The sequence below is a fragment of the Episyrphus balteatus genome, chromosome 2, assembly GCF_945859705.1.
Source record: "Episyrphus balteatus chromosome 2, idEpiBalt1.1, whole genome shotgun sequence".
Lineage (NCBI taxonomy): Eukaryota > Metazoa > Arthropoda > Insecta > Diptera > Syrphidae > Episyrphus > Episyrphus balteatus.
The window spans coordinates 53,341,882-53,364,670 of NC_079135.1; the positions used below are offsets into that span (position 1 = coordinate 53,341,882).

General features: G+C 31.0%; 2 protein-coding genes across 2 annotated transcripts; one reads left to right on the forward strand and one right to left on the reverse strand.

The window, feature by feature from the left end:
• Nucleotides 1-6,390: 6,390 nt before the first annotated feature.
• Nucleotides 6,391-15,362, forward strand: LOC129911992 (WD repeat-containing protein 74). The gene is made up of 3 exons (XM_055990078.1): nt 6,391-6,517; nt 6,575-7,601; nt 15,201-15,362. The coding sequence occupies exons 1-3, from the start codon at nt 6,430-6,432 to the stop codon at nt 15,301-15,303; spliced, it is 1,218 nt and encodes a 405-aa protein (XP_055846053.1). The 5' UTR covers nt 6,391-6,429; the 3' UTR covers nt 15,304-15,362.
• LOC129912001 (sodium channel protein Nach) lies at nt 15,326-17,221 on the reverse strand. The gene is made up of 6 exons (XM_055990086.1): nt 16,961-17,221; nt 16,697-16,900; nt 15,903-16,639; nt 15,733-15,850; nt 15,566-15,675; nt 15,326-15,502 (listed from the first exon to the last, which is right to left on the reverse strand). Exons 1-6 carry the CDS (start codon nt 17,140-17,142, stop codon nt 15,375-15,377), a joined length of 1,479 nt encoding a protein of 492 aa, XP_055846061.1. The 5' UTR covers nt 17,143-17,221; the 3' UTR covers nt 15,326-15,374.
• Nucleotides 17,222-22,789: the final 5,568 nt, after the last annotated feature.

A 22,789-nucleotide genomic window follows, 5' to 3' on the forward strand; every position in this document is an offset into this window, starting at 1 on the left:
ATACCTATGTTATTTTGAACTTTTTTTTTATTTTAAGATTTTTGTTCAATATTTGAGCTTTTTATTAATAAGTTGGTATTGTGGTACATACCTATATAGTCTTGAACAGTTTTCTTATAGCAAAAGGTTTAAAACTTGACAAAAATAATACAATTTTAGAAAACATTTAACATTTTGTGTTATCAAAAACTAACAACCTTCCTTTGAATTTCATCTGCCTCCCCTTTATTATTAAGTTTTTAGGTTTATTTACTTTATAACTCAAAATGATGCAGTTTAAAACTTGTTTTAATGTGTATTATCAATTTAAATTATAAAGTAAAAACTTTAATAAATAATAAGCAATAAGAAGATAAATTAAATGTTGCAACATTGCCTTAGAATATATCAAATAAAAGTCCCAAAACAAAAATCTATTCAAATTTGCAAAAATAAATTATTTGGTTCAAAAATACTCAAATCACTATCACCTAGGAAACCAGAAATAAACAAAGCGTTGTAAACAAAAATATTTTTGTTTATTTCTCCTTCCATATTTCCAGGCTGTCGAAATTCAAACATATGATTTCGGTTTTTTCTCTTTATCCTATTAAATTGATAAAAGTATTTTTCTCCCTCTTACACACGTATTTTATTCCTTCATTCTACCTTTCAAAGCTGGAATAAAGTATCGCAGCGCACCCTAGTTAAAGGAAGCGGACCTTATAAATTCAAGTTCATGATAGTACTATAGTTTATATATACAATGGCCAAAATTAAAAGGCAAAGCGCGAGACGCACATAAGAGCAAGGGAGAAATAAAGTTCGAAGGAAAGGGAAGGAAGATTTTTTACCGTGAGTCTCCGGTAAAAAATTGTTTGACTCTTTTTGACGTTTCTCTTTGATATTGTTCTTTTTTTTGCTGTTCTGCTTTATCGTCGGTCGCGGAGTCTGCTTCATCGGTTGTGTATTATTTGCGTGTATAATAACGTTTTTAATTTATTAAATTTTCCTTGCACATGGACCCCACTGAAGTTGTTTTTTTGTATATTTTGGTGTTTTTTTTTTTTTTTAATTAAAATACATAGTCTGCTTCTACACGAAGACGTAGACGCACAAGAAGCACATAAGAGCAAAGGAGAAATCGATCTTTCTCTCTTACTTGTTCGTATGTTCATCTTGTGCGACTACGTCTTCCTGTAGAAGTCGTCATACGAAAACAAGAACATAATAAAACCAAAGAAAATAGCTGTCAAATTTGAGTCTTCAAAAAAATACTACGTGTAGAAGCGCGCTACACACCGAAACGAAAATCCAAAGGAAATTCGAACATAATTTCTGCGCCTTGCATCTTCGTGTAGAAGCAGACTTATCAACGAACGCTTATTATGCTTCATATGTTATCAACATTAATTTTTTTTTTCAATTTATAAAATTTGTCCCTAGGCCTGTTATCACTATTTTTTTCAAGGAAATTATCCATTTTTGCCTTGTCACACACACAATTACAAATAAAAAAATTACTCTCATTATGTTCTTTCACTCCAGAAAAAGGAGTAAAAATTTAGAGTACTCCTTAATAGAGTGAAAGAAAACGACATAAAACTGCAGTTTTATTGCAATTGCTTTGAATATTACGTCTGCAAAGTTTAATCAAAATCGTTGTATGGCAGGTACACTTTGTTGACTTTTTTTTAGAAAAAATAAAAATGCAGTTTTATTGCAATTGCTTCGAATATTACGTCTGCAAAGTTTAATCAAAATCGTTAGTCATTTTTTAGTTATTTGGTTTGAATTGAAAAATTTGTATGGGAGGTACACTTTCCAAGCGAGATATAAAAAACCAACTTTCAGAATTCCATAAAAATCATCTGCACCAAATTTGAAGAAAATCCGTCCACCCGCTAAGGCTGTGGAAATGTGTACAGATGGACGCACAGACGCACGGACGGAAATGCGAGACCCACTTTTTCGGAGTTCTCCATCATCGTAATGTTGGTTTTGATTAAAACCTCAATTTTTTTTTTCGACACGAAACCAATACTTGCCCTATAGAGCAAGTAAAAACGAATGGATATTTTTTTTAAAGTTCCGTGATCTGCTCCAAAGTCGAAAAGAAAAACGCCATTATAATTCTTTGGTGCCGGGTACAAAGGGGCTAAGTCAGAAAAGGAAAATGAAATTGAAGTTTCAATTTTTATTTGTAAAGCCTAGTACGCTTCCGAAGCGAAACGAAAAATGAAGTCTCCAAAGTCAACAGCGAATATAGGTGTGTTTTTTATTACCACCGGGCTTAACTGGACAAAAAAAACGCAGTCGGGGCTAAGGAATTTACATGTTAAATGCAACAACACTTTAGCCCCTTGGGCTTAGCTGTTAAGCCCGGAGAATTCTTTGGGCTTAACTTTTTCAACAGATTTAAATCTGTGCTACCAACTCAACTTGTTCGTAAATTGTTTAGAATTTGTTTAAAAACATCAAAACTGATGTTTGGAAGGACAATTATTTTTTTAAATATTTATTTAACAGTTAATTGAACTTTTTTTTTTTTCAAAAACACACAAGAAACCCCAAAAGCGAAAAATATAACAACTTTATATTTTGTGTGTCAGCTGATTTCGGAACATTTAATATGCAGTGCTGCCAATTTTTCTCGCTAAGCCCCGAGGCGTTTTTTTTGTCCAGTTAAGCCCGGTGGTAATAAAAAACACACCTTATGTTAACAAAAAAAAAATACCATCGGGCATTACAGCAAAACAAAAATTATGAAAATATAAATAAAAAAATTCAAGAAAAAACATCAAAAAATAAGTTTAAAGCAAAAACAAAACAAATTTACTAATTTCGTTTAAGATTTCGTTAACGAAATTTTTTATGGAAAATTTCGTTTCGCATCAGCAGCGTACTAGGCTTAAATCTGAATATTATTATTTTCAAAAAGTAATTATGCACAAACATCATCTATAAGTTCTTTCTTAATATCCATATGCTGTTGATTAGAAAATGAACGCTCTTAAAAAATAAATTGCACGACTGGGGTCGCACGTACTTGCTCTTATGCTTAAAGTAACTATAATGTTAAAGCTTTTTATTCAAGAAATTAAAAATGTGATATTTTGAAGAAATTTCATAAGTAGTACCTATAAAAAAATTAAATCTGTTTTTATAATTAATTAAACTCCGTTTTAAATTATCTTAAAAAAAAAACAAATATGCCATTTTATTTCTTGTATAAAAAGGTATTTTTAGAAAAAAATTTTCCAAAATTGTAGGAGCCGTTTTTTAAAAAAATAGTTTTTTATATATAAAAATTTTTTAACATTTTTCAAAAAAAAAAAGTTGGGATGCCATTTTGAAGAAATAATTAATTTACACATTAAAACTAAATTTCAAAATTTTTCATTAATCCGTTTTCAAAAAATTGATTTTTCAAAAAAAAAATTTGAAATATTTTTTAAAAAACCAAAAATGCGTTTTTTGAAAATTTTCTGAAATTTTAATATTATCTTTACTTACACACTTTTGTATAAAAATTTTCATTTGAATCGGGTTAATGTTGTACGAGATATTCAGAAACGAAAAAAACCGTTCTATGACAGGTACCGTTAATAACGGTACAAAATTTTTTTTTTTTATTTAAAAAGTTGGCTCTTATGTGTTGTACTACACACAAAAATTTTAATCAAAATCGTTAGAGCCGTTTTTGAAAAAAATTAACTTTTCTATTTCCGTTATATGGCAGGTACCGTTAGTTTTGGTCATAAAAAAAAAATTTCAATTTCCCCTCTAGGGAATCACCAAAAACTGCTAACTACCAAGTTTGAAGAAAATCACTTCAGTCGTTTAGGCTGCAGCTCCAGATAGAGCAGACAGACAGACAGACAGACAGACAGACAGACAGACAGACAGACAGAATTGCCGGACCCACTTTTTTGGCATTCTCCATCATCGTAATGTCATGTAAAATTGTTATCTCGAGTTCGATTTTTTTTACGAATCCTAAACTTGCCCTATAGTACCTATATCGCAAGTAAAAATGTGTTGACTTAAGAATTTAGAGCCATTTAATCTTTAAAAATAAACTCGATCCAAAGGAGTTAAGTCAAGAAAAATCTTTGTTTACATTAGCCCTTTTTTATTATCCCACTTGATTGATAACACGATTCGTGATCCTGATGAAAAGCAAGATCATGTAGTTGTTGTAATACGTATTAATTAATGATCTAGGTATATGGATCAAGTGGGATAATAAAAAACTAAGTTTAATTTATAAAGGAAAGTTGGATATATCAATGTGATTAATTACCAAATGTGAGAAATATTTTTGAGCTAATAGCCCCGTTCCATTGGAGGTGGTAGTTTACTCATGAGTAGATCTAGTACTAGAATTAACACATGATCTTCTACTCGAGGAGATAGGAATGTGTAGTTGTTGTACTAGATTTCTACTCACGAGTAAACTACCACTGCCAATGGAACAGGGCTAATATCATACTAGCCCTGTTCCATTGGAGGTGGTAGTCTACTAATAGTAGATGTTTTGGTTAATCTAGTACTATCATTTACTCATGCTCTTCTTTCCGAGTAGATAAGATTTGTATTTAATTCGTTGAAAGTGCGTTCCATTGAAAATCGTTAGTTATCTACTACTACTAGTAGTACTTTGCCACCTCCCAAGGGAACAGGGCTACTGCCGAAAAATGGATTTTATTTTAAGTCAACTTACGCCCTTAGTACCACACAATTTTAAATTTTTTTTATATACACCGATTCATTTCTAAAGGAAGGGGATACGTTAGAACTATGGCAATAGGATAAAACGAAAGTGGAAAAAAACTGACTGAAATCCAATAAATATCCGAAAATCGATTTTTTGGATTTAACCCCTTTGCCGGGTACCCTGCAAACCAAACCTCAGTAGTTTAGGGGAAAATACAACCACCAACAAAGCTTATTTTGAGGATGTATGTGTTTCCTTATTTACCAAAATCTCTCCCCTCCAAAAATAGAAGTTTTGTTTCTCCTGAAAAAATAAACTCTTCTTTGATAAATGGGAGGAAAAGAGCGCGATGTATGCAATGCACAAAGTTTTGTCTCTTTTGTAATGGCGGCTCGCGTTTGATTTGACTTTTCCTACATTTTATATTTTCTAGTGAAACCAGTAAAACCTTGATAGCCACAGCCACAGCAACATCAAAAAAAATTTTCGCTGCTCCATTTGAAGAATAAAAATAAAAACAATTTAATTTAAAAAATATATAATCTTCTCAGTGTTGAGTGTTATTTTTGAAAACTATTTTCTCTAAACAATATCTACCACACAAATTCTGCGGCACGCCACAAAAATTTATTTCCACCATCAAAATGCACAACCTCAGCCTTGTGCATTTAGAAAAAAAAGTAATACAAAAATGATACAAAAACAACCACCAATTGATTTGGAAAATAAAGGTATGCTGATTATAAAATTGATAAATTATAAAGTTGTTGTTGATTTTTCTGTTTTTTAGTGGCGATCAATTCCAGACATCATTGACTGAGTTTACAGCAGCTTCAGCCTTGAGCATTTACAAAAAAAAATCAAAACAAGATACAAAAACTACCACCAAAGTGCAGACTGCAGAGTATTTTTTTCTTTTTCATTTTTCTTAACTGGCCAGGCTACAGTCGCGTGCCCAAGGATCTCTTTTTTTTATTTATTTTTTTTTTTTCAAAAAAAAAACTATTTTGTGTTTTTCCAATAAAATATTAAAGAATAGTTGTTTAAAAGAATTGTTTGTTTGTTTTGAAGATTTTTTTATTTTCAGATGAAATTAAAATATGGATTTTAGCAGTACGGATATAAACCGATGAAAGTGCTCCAAATAAGTACTTTAAAAGTACAAGTTTCAGTGCTTTTTCTGTAGGTAAAAAAGTACTGGAAAATGTACATCAGAACCACTTCCAGAAGTGCTTCGCTGATGAACTTTTGAAGTACATTTGTCTGTACTATTAATGGAGGGGAAATTTATTTCATCTTGCATGCAAGAAAGAGATAGCTGCTTCACGTATTCTTATATACAGAAAGTATATAACTGAGTTTTTTCCCGAGCTCCTATCTTTTTTCAGTGGAAAAGAAGTACTTCTTTTACGTACATATTTCAATGGTTTTTTCTGTAGTTCTGCGTTTGCTGGGTAGGTATTATAATTAACTATGGTTAGAAAAAGAACGCATCCCTGGAATACTTTTGAAAAGTAATACATGAACGCTTCTTCCATGTGAAATGTGCACATGTATTGGCTGGATTATATATAACTTTTATTCATACTCTATGAACGCACCCTTGCAAACAAAACAAAACAAAACTGTCACTTGAACGTTGAATTTTTGACAGCACATTTCTTTTGGTGATGCACGTGTATTTTGAAAAGTTTCGTGTTTAGTTTTTTTTTCAAGTTAAAATTCTCAAAATGAAGTGGACAACTGCGAATCTTAAAAACCCTAATTACTCGGAAAATCATGAAATCTACGTTGGAACCCATACCGGCTCCTTTAAAAGTAAAGTACTTTCCCGTAAAAATCATAAACAAATCTAAAATTTCATTCATCCCATAGAAATAACTGTAGCCAATGAAGATAAACCCTTCCTGCAACAGAACCTTCAAGAAATTAGCAAACTTGACAAAGATTCCCGAGTCACAGCTCTAGGATTCGGAAATGAGGACAAATCCGAAGTGCTCATTGGTCGAGCAAATAAATTCGTTCAAGTCTACTCGTTAGACACCCAAATGGCACAGACCAACCTTGAAATGTTGGATGCTCCAGTTGTAGGTATTTGTCGTTATGACACTCAATTGATTGCAGGTTTTGGCACCGGAAAGATTCAAAAGCTTCAAATAGCTGAAGACATGGTTTTATCAGCTGGTGATAACATAGCCCATCTTCGACAATGTGAAGTTGAAAGGAAACTCGTTGCCACAGGAGGAAAAGGTCGTCAAAACAATTTGAAGGTTTTCGACATGGATGCTGGCAAACAGGTTTTCTCATCAAAAAATCTACCCAACGATTTCTTAGAACTCGAAGTTCCAGTTTGGGATTCGGACGTGGGTTTCATTGATGCAAATACTATTGCCACCTGCTCGAGGCACGGTTATGTTAGGTTGTATGACACTCGGGCTCAGAGAAGACCAGTTCAGAAATATGCTACAGAAGATCAGATGAGTTTTGCAACTCTAGTTGCAAGAGATCATTATATTTATACTGGAACGACAATGGGAGCAATGAAGGCATTCGATACACGTCGCATGAAGAACTTTGTTCACACCTACAAAGGATTCACGGGGAGTATAAGCGATGTGCACTTGGACCAAAGTGGGAAGTTCTTGGTTTCGTCGTGCTTGGATAGATACGTGCGGGTTCATCACACAGATTCGTGTGTCATGATGTATCAATGTTATGTAAAGTCGAAAGCCACCCGAGTGCTGATTCGGAATGCTGTAGGTAAAGAGAAAACAGATGATGATGTTGTTTTGGTTGGAGTTGAAAACGGCGAGGAAGAAGAGGATGATGACGATGTTGATGAAAAGCCACAAGAAAAAGATGACGAATACGATGAGATATTTAATAGTATGCCAACAGTTGGGTAAGTTTCATTTTTAATAAGATTTGATTTGAAGAAGGCGCAGTTTTATTGTATCAATACTGATAGCATCCAATTTTTAATTATTAATCTTTGTTTGTTCTTAGATAGAAAAAGCGCTTCTAATGCCAAAAGATATAAACAGCCCTATTCTGCTATTCGATTCACGTGAAAGTCTTAAATTATAAATGCTTAAAAGGTGGTTAAAATTAGATAATTTTTTTTTCTTTAGAATGTCTTAAACAGGCGGGAACAACACTTTCGCTATCGAAAGTTAGAAGTTTTTCAATGCCAATTCGACATGAGAATAAAAGGGAATCCTTCGATTCACGTGAATCGAATAGCAGAATAGGGCTGAAAAAGAAAAGTAAACCATTTTAAACTATGAAAGATCTTACCTTGTCGGCTTTTATTTTTTTTTTGGGACATTGCTTACAAATTTGACATTTTTCTTATGCCAGGTGATCCAATTTTAAAAGAATATAAGTAGGTAACCAGAATTTTTTTTTTTTTTTTGTCCGTGGGTAGGTGTTGAAATCTTCAAAAGATTCTATGAGGACCGGAAAACGCGTGCTCATAGATATGTGGGACTCTTAACCACTAAAACCACCTCCTCCTCCCGATTGCAACTAAGTTCAGATGGAACTTATCTAGCAATTCATCTTTCTCGAAGTTAAGTTACGTGTTGTAGGTAACTTCCCGATGAAAGTTCCTACTGATGATATTTAAAAGTAAATAAATAACATTTGTTTTAAATTAAATCATTTAAGTAATGGTTTAAATTTTGGTATCAAAAAAACATTTTATGGGAAGTTAAACAAATAAAATCTTTAAGACATTTAAATTTATATTAATCAATGCCGATATTTTGAGATAAAGGAATTAAATTAAAAAATTTCACTGTACCAAATCGGAAGGTTTAGTCCTTCGCAAACGTCGTACTAAGTTTGTCTCGTCGAGAATTTCTAGTATTGTTCTATTAGTATGTTCGACTAACCGTTTTCGATGTTTTTGGGCAAACGTTTTTATTTCTTCGCGAACCGTGGGGATTCCAAGATCAAGATAAATTTGTATCGCGGGTACAACCCCAGAGTTGAATACCATATGTCCAGACAGGCTTAAGTACCTGCTTGTAAACTAATAATTTGTTTTTGATACTAAGTCTTGAATGTTGTCCTAGCAACCAGTACATTTCTCTCAATTTTATATTTCATTGATCACATTTATTTTTAACATGCGGTTTCCATTTTAATTTCGCGTCGAGAGTCATCCCTAGATATTTTGCCTCATTTGCAAATGGTACTTGAGTAGTATTAATAAAAACAGGTAGTCTATTTATTTTCTTATATGTAAAGTCCACGTGGACTGACTTAAATTCGTTAAGCGCTATTCGCCACGTTTTTGTCCATTCATTGACATTATTAAGGGCATTTTGCAATTTACTTGTCGACTCGTTGATTGTTTTGCCTACTGCAAGTATTGCGGTATCATCAGCAAAAGTAGCTACAATTGTGTTTTCTGTTTGAGGTATATCGCGTGTGAATAGTAACCAGAGATGGCATACTCAAGCAGACTTCTTAAGCGACGAAATTATTGCTAAGCCCGGCGCTTTGTAAAAGTTTAAATATACAGCTCTATTTTGCTATTCTATTCACATGAATCGATAGATTTCCTTTCTTTATCGCGTTATTTCCGCCTGTCTTAGAAATTCTAAGGACAATACATTTGCTTAGGTTTAATTTTAACCCCTAGATGACAAAGCTTTCAGGCTTTCACCGGAAGACCTCTGAATTTTAATAGCTGCTAACAATATCACCTTTAATTTGACACCAATATCGTCTTTTAACTCTTGTGATGCAAAATGCAGTTTACCACGCCAATCGTGCCAGGATGCGGACGGGAAGATCTGTGGTTTTCGTAACTACTAATAGCCCTCTTTCACTTCCAATTTGAAATTTTCTTTAGCTCGATGAGTTGAGCGTTTCTGCAGTGGCTGCCCGCTCTAATAAACTTCTACAGGATAAAGTCACGAGAAACGTACATCAGGGGCTATATAAAATTTAAAAGCCGTTGGCTCACGGCACTTGCAATTTATGGAAGATAAACCGAGGAAGTTTTCCTTGGTTCAGTTTATAACATTCGTTAAAAAAATACTTTTTCAAGAGAATGGCTTTTTTGTAACCTAAACAGGAAAGAAATAGAGAAAATGAATAAACGATGCAGGGCCGATCCACGTGTGTCAGTTCACCCTCCCTATTATTTTCAGGTTCAAAATCGCGAGTTCATCTCTGCACTGTTGCACAAATTTAATGGGTGATGGAATGGCGTTATTATATGACTGCCTATCTGTAGTTGTTTTTTAAAAGAATTTTACTTGCATTAAGTGGCCCTCAATTCTGCTTGGAAACCACGAGAAAATTGGAAAGTTGAAAAGATTGTGAACTGTGATGTGATTCATAAAAGATACTTGTACCTCCTGGCTTTCCATCTTTGAACCACTAGTCTTGTTAGGGCCATTTCACACGACGTCGAAAACCGGCGGGTAAACACCCCTTTTAGATGGTTCCAAGGTACACATTCTTTAACCTAACAACCCAAAATTTGTATATGTCCCTAACAAAATGAACTGAAGTTTAAAATTTTGGCAAGTCATCTTAAAAGTTCCGTAATACTTTGTCCTTGGCTTTAGATCTTAGTGATGGGAACTATCGAATAAAAACTATCAAACTATCGATAGTTGTAAAATATTCATTCATTCGATAGTTAAAAATCATTCATTCGATAGTTTTTTCGTTCGAATAGTTTTTTCGTTCGATAGTTTTTTATTCGATAGTTTTTTCATTTGAATAGTTTTTTTTATTCGATAGTTTTTTCATTCGAATAGTTTTTTCAAACGATAGTTGAGGACTGAAGAAAGATGAATGATGATACACATATTGTGTGATCTTCCAAATGATATCTTGAAAGTTTTTCAGGACTGAATTTATGTGTTTTATGTTGGAGTGCCCATTTTTTCAAAACAAAGGCGGTAAAGAAGAAAAAGAGAGGCGACACTGTGCATGAAAAGAATAGAAGTTATCTGTCGGTCAGTGCGGTGTCATAAAAAAGTGACAAGAGAGAAAAAAATAACTCTTTGACCTGGAAAGCGGAACATGTTGATTGTTCAGCCAGTGTATAGTTTATGATCCTAATTAGTGGCAAAACCCATCTTTTCAATCACTTGACGAGACATGGCGCTGGAAGAAGCAAAACATTCGCGCACGCACAAAAAGCAGGTATCTGTGTCAACAAGTGGATTTTGTAAAGGGTTGTTAATCGGCTAGACAAAAATATGATGCAACTGTGTGGTTGGTTTGGATTATTGTATATACATACTTTTGATATTTGCAATTTTGCATGTGGACGAGCAAAAATAGAAAGTGTAAGAAAAGGAAACAAATCCTTTCCCCAGTGATCATTTCTCGAATATTTTTTTTTTACGATTTTTATATTATGTACTTCAATGTATGATGGATGCTTCTTTCAGATGAAATCGGATGAAAAGTGAAAAACTTGATAAAATATTATTTTTAAATAGCAATTTTGATATCTAAAAGTTTTTTTTTATTCGATACATTAATTGATATTCATTTTAATTAATATGTTTTTTTTTTATTAATTTTTGTTTTGTTAGTTTTTATAGTTCCAAAGTTTATAAAAATTTTTTGTCTTTTTTTACTATTTAATATTTTTGTTAACCAGAACTATAATTGGCGGATGGAGTCGGATGTTAATGTCAATTGTTGTTGTTTACCATAAGTTTTCATCCGTCGAGTGCGGTTGCGAGCGCACTCATCGGATGAAAAGTTATGGAAAACAACAACAATTGACAGTAGCATCCGACTTCATCCGCCAATTATAGTTCTGGCTTTATTTTCCCTTAAATATATATCATATATTACCAAAAATTCGGCTATCTTTTCGCAACGTAGAAAAAATTAAGCAACAACCATCTTCCTTTCTGATTCAGTACTTGTTATTTATTATTTAATGTAACCTCAGTTGAGAAATAGTATTTAAATTCTAGTTAAAAAACTGCAAACAGTGAAATAAAGTATGTCCTTTTCCTTTACAAGGTCAATATATATTAGTAAAAACTGGAAAAAATAAATCGGATGAAAAAATTGGGAGTAAAAAATAACTGAATATTTGATAGTTTTTATTCGATAGTTTATTCGATAGTTTTTATTTGATAGTTTATTCGATAGTTTTTATTCGATAGTTTATTCGATAGTTTATTCGATAGTTTATTCGATAGTTTTTATTCGATAATTTTTATTCGAATGAATGAATGAATGAATGAATGAATGAACTATTCGATAGTTCAAATCATTCAGTTACTAACTATCGATAGTTCAAATCATTCGATAGTTCCCATCACTATTAGATCTACACTGCCGTGCTAAGCAAAAAGCATAGAGGAAGGAATACCTAGAGAGCCGACTCGTACCCCCCTTACCTAAAACACCCGCAAATTTAATTTCAGATAATCTCTCTTATTTTTCTCTTGTTTTCCTATCTGTGAATACGTGTGAAAAGTACAATTCGTTTAATACCTTCCTTTCACCAGTAGATGTCCTCACAAATTTTGAATTTAAACATGATTTTGGTTTGTACATGAACTTGAATAGCTCAAATAGCTCACTCCAGACACCCACCTATCAATAAATATGTATAGAAATAAAAAAAAAGGTTCGTGTTTTGAATTTATTATATTATTTTTTTATGAATTTATTTCCTACTGAGCACTTAAATTGTTTTTAATTGTTTTGAGCTCAACTCCACAGTTGAATGTGTTGGTGCCATTTAAAATGCACGGGAAAACTACTACATATAAGCACTGTGGAGTTTTTCCTCTCATTGCAGCTTGTAGGGTGGAAGAGAAAAACCAACCGAAGTCGCGTCTCTAGGTATTCCTTCCTCTATGGCAAAAAGGGCGCATATCCATTTTTGTAGTTTTGAGATAAATTAATTTTAGTGTTTCTGGATTTCGCATCCTTAAATTTATTACATATTTTTCAAAATTAAAAAAAATGATATATTCTTTTAAAACAATGTATTATTTTATGGCATTCATGATTTTATTATATGTTGTGTATTTTAAGAGAAAATGGACATACGCCCTTTTTGCTTAGTAAAACACATAAGAAGTTCAATGCCGTGCTAAGTAAAAAGGGCGCATATCCACTTTTGTAGTTTTTAGTAAATTGAATTTTATTGTTTCTGGTTTTCGCATCTTTAAATTAAATATTTTAAAAAAATTTAAAAGAATATGGAAAAACCTACGCCCTATTTAAATAAGCAAAACACATGAAGAGTGCAAATGTGCTCTTTTGGCTAAATGAAAAGATTCGGAAAAATTGTCATAATCTTTGTAATTAACTTAAACCAATAAAATTAAAGATGTTTCATAACATTTCATAAGCAAAAATAGACATAAATTCATAGTTAAAAAAATAAAATAACTTAAAAAGAAAAACAAAAAAACATCAAAAATAATAATTCAACATGAAACATACTTAGTAATTTACTAAAAATGGTTTAGCATTTTACTAAATAGTTTAAATTTTTTCGCTAATGTATCTCAGTCATTTTCCAAACAAAACGGAAAGTGTTTTCCAGAAATTAAGCCGGTTTTCTGGTAAAATCTGGCTTATTTTTTTTTTTTTTTGAATAAGATTTGTTTTTCTGGTCAACGAGATACCTCGGGTGATTTGTTTCGCGACAGACATTTTGATCCCATTTTGTATGACATTTGCTTTCAGAAAACTTAATTTGGTATTACGCACATAATACTTGGGTTTTAGCACCAAGGGCATATTTTCTTTTTATGGGATGCTTCCAATTATGACTGATTTTTTCTGCTTTACTTTTACAGTCGCAAAATTTGTCATTAATCTGTTAAATCTCTTTTTTTTAAGCAAAGCGTATTTCACTCAATTGCATTTCAGAATATTAATCACTTTCATTCGAGAAGTAAATATGTAATTTTAAATGGTTTAAGGAACTTGTCACTTCACTATCAATACTTGGCGGAAACTCAGAATTTACACAATTGTCAAGTGTTCATTTACAAAATTGTGCCCTGAAACCTGTCGCATGTCTATGAAATAGGTACCTGATTGTAAAAAGTTTCGACCGATATAAATATTATTATATTTTATCGTTTATTTTACATACATATATTAAATCCAAAAAAAAGTATTCAAAGTTACTTTTGAAATAACGAATACTACTTTTTAAATGGTTTTTATATCCTTTTTTGAAGATTGTTGAAGCCGTTTTTCTGATAATATTTTGTGTGTAGAAATTTTCAAAAAAATTTCAATAACGAATTTTGAAAAATTTGATTTTCAAAAAAAAAAAATTTAAATAAAAAAAAAATCCGAAATTAATATTTTTGAAAATTTTTCTTAATTTTTAAATCAAAGTTACTGATTTTAAGTAAAAAGGCGTATGAATCAACAAAGTTGTGAGATACTAAGTACAAAAGGACACATACGCAAAGAATTATGGCGTTTGTGCCTTTTTTGCTTAGTAAATGGTTCATAGCATACTCCCTTTTTGCTTAGTATCATGATAGAAAAGAAAATGCCCTTTTTTATTTGCGGTTTTGGGCTATTTCAAGTTGGAAATACGATTTTTTTATCTCACCCAAAAATAAAGTGCTGCTTAACGTTTTCAAATATGCCACTAACTCATTTTTTGATTTTTGGTTCATGCGCCCTTTTTGCTTAGCACGGCAGTACATCTTTTAACTCTTCGTTTTCGTATGAAAAGTAGAAGAATGAGGGCCCTGATTCCACTAGTTTTTTTTGTTATGGAAATAGAAAAATAGAATAGAATAGAATGACTGGTATAACGTTTGCCTTGCCTCAGCAGTTTCCATAAATGAGGTGCATGTACCAAATTAAAGTGTTTCTTTTATAAAGTCCCCAACACAATTAGAAAATAAAGTACTAATCGGTCTAAAGCCTTTTCCGAGAAGTCAGAAGTTCCTTCAACACAATTTTAATCCATAAAAAAGTTATTATCGGAGCCTACCAACAATAATTACTTTTCTGAGTATTCATTAAACGACTTTTATCTTTTAAAAAATCAGCGCTATAGGTACTACTGCAAAAAAAAAAAAAAAATATAAACTTACCTCTGAAAGGATACACAAAATATTATGGAAAAATTCGCTTACTAAAAAAATTAGTTTTCTTAAGAAAAATGCCATATTCCATATAATACCATATTCGCATAAATCCTAGCCTAGTCTTGACCATTCATATAATTTATCAATTTTTACTTGTCTATCAATGTTTTTCGAAAGATGGTTTTAAGGCATAAGAAAATTCATATGAAATTCATATCAATTCTTAAACTTTATTATGGATTTGAAAACTCCTTTTTCGTTTACTTTAAATGGTTGATTGGTCTTTTTACTTTTCGCCTGGTTGATAGTTGTATTAATGCATTATTATACCACTTTTTGTTATCAATTAAAGCAAAATGTTAATTTAAAATCTGCAACCAAACTCGTAGTTTTTTTAAATTTATGTTTTTGTTTCATTTCAGTGACAAGGACTCAGACGACGAAGAACAAAAGGAAAAATCTACGGTCAAGCGAAAAGCCGAAGGAAAAAATAGAAAAAATAAAAAAAAGAAAAAGAATGTTTGAGTCGAATTATGTACTTGTGCTATAGAAATAATTATTAAATTTTATTTTTTCAAAAACAATTCCTTTTTTGTTCAGTTTTTCATTAGAACACCATGTAATCTATAGTTTTTATAGAAAACATAAGTGAAAAAGTAGAGAAATTCCACAAGTGATATGATGCTAAGTCCAAGACAGAGATTAAAAACACCTCCTAAATCAGCTGAAATAATTTAAAGGAAGTTAAAGATACACTTTAGCAAAGGTATGGCAAGCATGTAGTTACATAAGAGACTAATCCAGGACATCACGGTAACCTTTCGAACCGATGGTACAGCTTGTTTAGCCATGTAAACTCGTCCAATAAAACTTCCCTCACTCACTTCATCATTTCGGCTATACAAAAATGAAAGCGTAGTAAATCCGCACAATATATTAACATTAAGAGCTTACTATAGACTACTTATAGAAAAATTATGCTGACGAAGATCTGTGTTGTAGGCTGAGGTTTTATAAGTTACATCAAAACAGTTCGGAAGGCAATGTTCACATTTAAGGCTTTTAAAATTATCTAAAAAGCAAAAGAAAAATATCATTTGTAGCTGAAAGGCAAAATTACAAACCAAAATTAGCCGCATAACAAGCAGCATCCTTAAGCTTGCATTCATTATGGGTTTCGGTATGTGCAGTTGGTAAATGGTACGAATGACATCCGCATGTCTTTAAAATCTCTTCAACTTGACATGCAACTAAACAAGCAGCCTGGCGATATGTTTTAAGGGACACATCAGACGATGTGAGACAATCGCGTTTGGTTTTAGTTAATTCCAGCACTTCAAGTGATGAACTTTGATAAGTAGGCATTATTTCAACAAAAGACTCGTATTTCGAATTAATTGTTACTGAAGCTGCAGTTTCTGTTGTATAATCCATCGGATGATGAACAAGAACAATTAATCCTGTTGAAAGATTTGTTTCGGAGCCTTCTTTGCCGATAAAACTTAATCCTCCATCCATACCGAATATGTTTGCTGCGAAAGGCACATATGACTCATTTCTTGGATTGTAGTTGAATGAACAGCAAGGTCCAAGGTAAGAAGTCGAGGGAACAAAAGAGAGATAGTCATGTTCTTGTTTGCATGGAAATTCTTTGCCTCCCCAAAAGCAGTGTTGGAAGAAATCCTCGCATCCAGCACTAACTTCTAATGCAGCTTCATAAATCGAAATGTTGTTGAAAGCAAGAACACTGTCTGTTGCCGCAAAGCTTGCATTGTTTGGTATCCAGTTTTGGTCAGTGAATGCATTAAGAAAATCAAATCCTGCCAATACATCTTGCACTTCTATATTATCTGGAAGAATCCTTTAGAGGACTTGGAAATTAAATTGATATTTTTTTTTATATATCGATTAAATTTACAATTTTCTAACATATTGTTGAACTTTTTCAAAGTTAACAACTTTAGGGCTGCATACAGTTATACCTGGGAATGCAACATCAGTAATAGATAAATCTGTTCCAATTGTATTCAATATAGGATAAGAATAGAATTTGAGCCATAACTGGAATGACAAATAGGTTCCAAGGCAAAGAAGTCCCAACAGCAATCCAGACCACATAAATCTTTAAAGATAACATTTATCAGTCTGATAGCTTAAGAAACTGATTGGATTGTTTATATACCGCATGAGGCCTTTAGTTCGATTTTTTCTCAACATCCAGATACCATTGACTCTGGTCACTTTGGTGTACTCAAAAAAAGTGTCTCGGAGTGCCAAACGCATTCTTTGTCTCCATGAAGATTGTTTAACAATTTTTACCTTTCTTAAAGTAGCTCTGTGATGGTGTTTGCGGGAAGTTGTCATTTTAACTTAAAACAAAACTGAATGACTACACCTGAGCACATGATAGACCTTTTTATGTCCAAAATTCAGTTGGTTAATGAATACTACATAAAGGTAGGTATACAAAATATGGGTTATAATTACCTACATTTTGATTGAATTCTCTTAATGAACAGAAAGTAATGAGGGAAACATTTAATGTGATTCTCATTAGCAAAATTATTGATTGATTAAATTACTCGTGTGTTCATACATAGTTTCCTGTAGGAGGCAGAAAACTTTTCCAAAAAAATAATAAAATGCACGACTGGGTTACACGTACTTGCTCTTGCAGTTCAAAAAATTTTTGTGTATTCCCTTTATGCGGGAATAAATTTCTAAGAAATATATATAGACAGATTTTATAATCTAAAAGTTAGATTATGATTATGACAGATTTTATAGAATATAGATTATAAAATTAGATTATAAAATCTGTCTATATACATTTCTTAGAAATTTGGTGTTTATGCGGGAAGAGATGCAATGGAGGGCACGTTTTTGATCAATGAAAAAATTGTATTTGTTATCTGACTTTTTCAGAAAAACTAAAAATGCAGATATATTGCAGTTGCCTTGAATTGAACGTATGCAAATTTAATCTAAATTTTTAGAGCCGTTTTCGAGAAATTTGCAAAAACTTGAAAATTTTGTATGGCAGGTACTGAAACACGTTCTAAGCGAGGTATAAAAAAACTACTTTTCCATAAAAATCATCTTAAATAAATTGGAAGAAAATCTGTCCACCCGTTTAGGCTGTGAAAATGTGTACAGATGGACGCACAGACAGACGGACGGAATTAGGAGACCCACTTTTTTGGACTGTTTCAACATCGGTTTTGATTAAAACCTTGATTTTTTTTATACGAAACCAATATTTGCCTTATAGCATAGGGCAAGTGAAAATATAGATTGTTTTCCCAAACAAATTGATTGATATAAACGATCCAAAAGCGTTCAGAAGGCCAATTGCTGAATCGAAACTTAAATATTAGTTTTAACACAAACTTTTATTCTCTACTTTTTGCTCTTTATAAAAGGTTTCATGATTCATTTAAGTTCTAAATTTGTAAGTTTAATTTGTGCAATCGGCTCATTAAAAACTTATCAGGATAATTAGAAATCGTAATAAATATAAAATCTGTTAAGAATTCAGGAGAACGATAGTAGTTAATAGACAAAAAATCTTTTCATCACCCCCTTTCAATAGTTTTTATGCTTTTGAGAAATAATTTTAAAAATCCAAGATATTCTTATATTTTAGGTAAATACATTTACATACATTCTTAAAGAAACTAATGTGGAACCTATTTATCGCGATTATAATAAATGCGAGGACATATTTTTTTATAGCCTCGGATCAAGTAGGTAGGGTAGAGTTGCTAGTAGCCGGCCCCTTAAGGATTCCGTCTCATAAAATAAAGCCTAGAAACGTCAAATTTCAACATTTTCGAATAATTCTTGAAATAAAATGTACTTTATTTAATAATTTTTTGGTATGGTTAAAAAAATAGTTAATTATAGTTCCCAAAAATATTTGATTTAAGTTTTTGTATAAAAAAGTCCGATTCTCCTAAATCCGGCCTTTGTTTCCTATTTTTGGCCATCTAGTGTCCCATTTCCGTCCACTGAATTTATAATAATTTATAAATTGAATGTTTTTTATTTAAATTTTTGTGTTTTAAGAATTTAGAAACAATTTTGATTGTTAATAAGTTATAACATCAAATGATTTTAAAATGTATTTATTTTTCCCCACTTTTTAAACTTTTATCAATAAAGGGGGGCTGAATACAGGAAACTCTTGAATTTCAAAGCTTTTTTTGTGTTCTATCTCCGGCCTCCCCTTAAAATAACCAAAATTCACATCTTTTTCCTATTTAAAACCTATTTTATTTGAAGAATAATATATATTTAATAAGAAAAACAACATTTCAAAGAATTAGCTCTGAAATTGTTTCCACAATACACTAATTACGATAGTAGGTTTCGGCAGTAAAATTAAAAAAAAAACCCATGCCTGGTTGGATCACTTCATAAAAACTTATTTTTTTCTAAGAAAACTGAATAACAAGAGTAATAAGAATATTGTAATTTTAGGAGAGACATTTTAGTAGAGTAACTAAAGCAAATTATAAGGGAACCCGGCCGAACAGCTCTGATTGTGACGATTTTTTTTTCAAACGTAGGTAATTAAAAATACTTTAAAGTCTATAGATTAAAAATTGTCGGTGTTACCGTATTGTTTTTTAAAATTAAAATAAATTTTTTTTTAACAAAACCATTTGTTTTTGCTTAAATTTCATAAAACAAATGATAGCAAAAGATTCTCTAGGTAATTTAAGGAAAATATATAAAAGGCAGTAAGGGACAATCTTCCATCGTTTAAGCGATAAATGCAATTTTCTAACATTCTGACCTCAAACACAAAAAAAATATTTTGAAAACAACGGCACCACCTACAATATTTTAAAATACATTTTTAAAAAGCCATAAGCTCATTCTTATTTCTTAAATTTAAATCCACTAAATTTAATCAAGACTTTTTGAAAAAATGGTCCTCAAACTCAGAATTAAAAAAAAAAATGTTATTAGAAAAATTTAAAATGACTTTTTTCCAAACTTTTTCTAATAAAATATGAATTTATTTAAAACAAATTTTTGGCCATAAATATAATCAGTTGAATTTCGAAGCAAAAAAGGTAAAATATATCACGCTTTTGAAAAAAAAACATGGAAAATTACTTCAATTTCAATGGTTTTTTTTTATTAAAACTGAATTTTTGCATTGAAATAATTAATTTTCTCAAAGACTGTGGTAAATAGGAACTTTAAATTTTTGCTATTTAACTTTAAACAGTAAGGGTTATTAAATGAATAAAAAATAATTTTATGTTTAGATGTTGAACTTAAAAAAAAAATAAGTTACATTTTTTTCAAAACTTTTATTAAAAAAAGTTCTTCGAAAATGAAATACTTTTTAATTTTTTTCATAAACCGTAATACATATTGACATTTCCTTTTATAATTTGAAATCATAATAAATGCGGCCAAAAAAATTTGAAAATAAATGCATTTTATATTACGACCAAGTTTAAAAAACGAAATGTTAAAATTTTTTCAATAATTTTTTTTTTCAAAAATCAGTTCAATTACCATTCTTTCAAAAGCCGATCATTCAATTTACTTTATTTTAATTTTACATATATGACTAAGCTTCTAGCTTTTAAAAAATGTATATTTGAATATTGTAGGTGTTGCCGTTGTGTTCAAATATTTTTTTTTGTGTTTGAAGTCAATTAATAAGAAAATTGCATCTATCGCTTGAACTATGGAAGATTGTCCCTCACTCCCATATATTTTTTTTCCTTGAATTTCCTAGACAATCTTTTGGCATCAATTAATTTATGAAATTTAAGAAAAATTTTTGAAAAAAATTTGTTTTTGTTCACAAAAATCTTCAATTAAATTTAAAAAATCAAAACGGCAACACCGGTAATTTTTAATCTATAGACTTTAAAGTATTTTTAATTACCGACGTTTGAAAAAAAAGATCATCAAAATCTAAGCTGTTCGGCCGGGTTCCCTAATATTGCCAATTTTTGAGCTTTAGTTACTCCACTATTTAAAAAAACAGAATAAGAGTAAACATTTGGAATAAATCCTACGAAATCACTAGTAATAACGATTTTTCTGAAAGGTGGCCGGCTACTGGAGAGGGCCGGAATTAGACAACTCTACCCTACGTAAATTAGAATAAATCTGATATATACAATATATTAGGGTGGGTCAAAAAAATCGAAATTCTTTTTTGTTGATTTGGTACTCCGAAAAATCGATTGCTAGACCCCTCTAGAATATACACACCAAATATGAGCTCTTTATCTTAATGGGAAGGTCCTCCGCTTTTTAATTTTTACATCAAGCTTCTACTAAAAAAAAATAATTTTTTTATTCATTGACTTTTTAGCAAATTTCTTTTCATATTCTTGTAGGAAATTGAACGCTCTACAAAAGAGGCCTTATACACTTTTTTCGTTTATCTAACCGTTGAATAGATATTTGAGGTCCAAAAATCGAGAAAATCTTTAAAAAATCGTTTTTTGTTCTTAATTTTGTAACAAATTGAAAAATTATAATAATCAAACGCGCAAGACATATTCTTATTGGAAATTGATTGCTCCACAAAAAAGGTGTTGATAACTTTTTTTCATTAATCTAACCATTCTAAAGATATTCGAGGTCAAAGTTAAAAAAAAAATTATAAAAACATTTTATATTTTTAAAAAATTTCCAATTCACTGAAACTTCATTATTTTCAAATTAGCAAGATATATTCTTGTAGGGGCTTAAACGTTCTACAAAAAATTTCTTGGAATCAAATTGATTGCTTTAACCGTTTAGAAGATATTAGTATCCAAATCGCAATGCATACGGGTCATAAGAAAACTATTGAAATCAGTGAGCATTGGTTTGGATACGAATATCTTCTAAACGGTTAAAGCAATCAATTTGATTCCAGGGAATTTTTTGTAGAACGTTTAAGCCCCTACAAGAATATATCTTGCTAATTTGAAAATAATGAAGTTTCAGTGAATTGGAAATTTTTTAAAAATATAAAATGTTTTTATAATTTTTTTTAACTTTCACCTCGAATATCTTTAGAATGGTTAGATTAATGAAAAAAGTTAACAACACCTTTTTTGGGGAAGAAGCAATTTCCAACAAGAATATGTCTTGCGCGTTTGATTATTATAATTTTTCAATTTGTTACAAAATTAAGAACAAAAAACGAATTTTTAAAGATTTTCTTGATTTTTGGGCCTAAAATATCTATTAAACGGTTAGATAAACGAAAAAAGTGTATAAGGCCTTTTTTGTAGAGCGTTCAATTTCCTACAAGAATATGAAAAGAAATTTGCTAAAAAGTCAATTAATAAAAAAATTATTTTTTTTAGTAGAAGCTTGATGTAAAAATGGAAAATTGAAAAGCGGAGGACCTTCCCATTAAGATAAAGAGCTCATATTTGGTGTGTATATTCTAGAGGGGTCTAGCAATCAATTTTTCGGAGTACCAAATAAAAAAAAAAGAATTTCGATTTTTTTGACCCACCCTAATATATATAATTTCATTATAAATGTACCTAGGTACTCTAAGCATTTTTTCTTCAATAAGAAATTGCTGAATATTTAAATATGTTATCTTTTACCATCCAATAAGTGTTGCATTTCTTTGGCTTTGCTTTATCAAAGTTGTTAAATTTAATTTCATTTACATTTGTAGTTTTTTAGAAGCAAAAATTATTTGAATTTATTTGCCGGACTACAAATATATGAAAATTTTTATGAAACGTTAAATTAAAACTACATTATTTGTGCTTGTAAGTTGTAACTACATGTCTACAAGTACAACACTAAAATACACGGTATTACAGGAAGAACTATATGGTTCTTGTTAGGAAAAACTATGTTTCAAGAGAATACAGGATCTATTGCTTTGTTTTACTATATTTTCCCTGGCTCAAGAAATACAGTATACAGTAGGGTGTGTCACTTTTGTATGGCCGAAAAAAGTACTCTAATTTTGCAATGTAATAGTGGTCAAAAGTTTTATTAGGGTCTAAGGTTT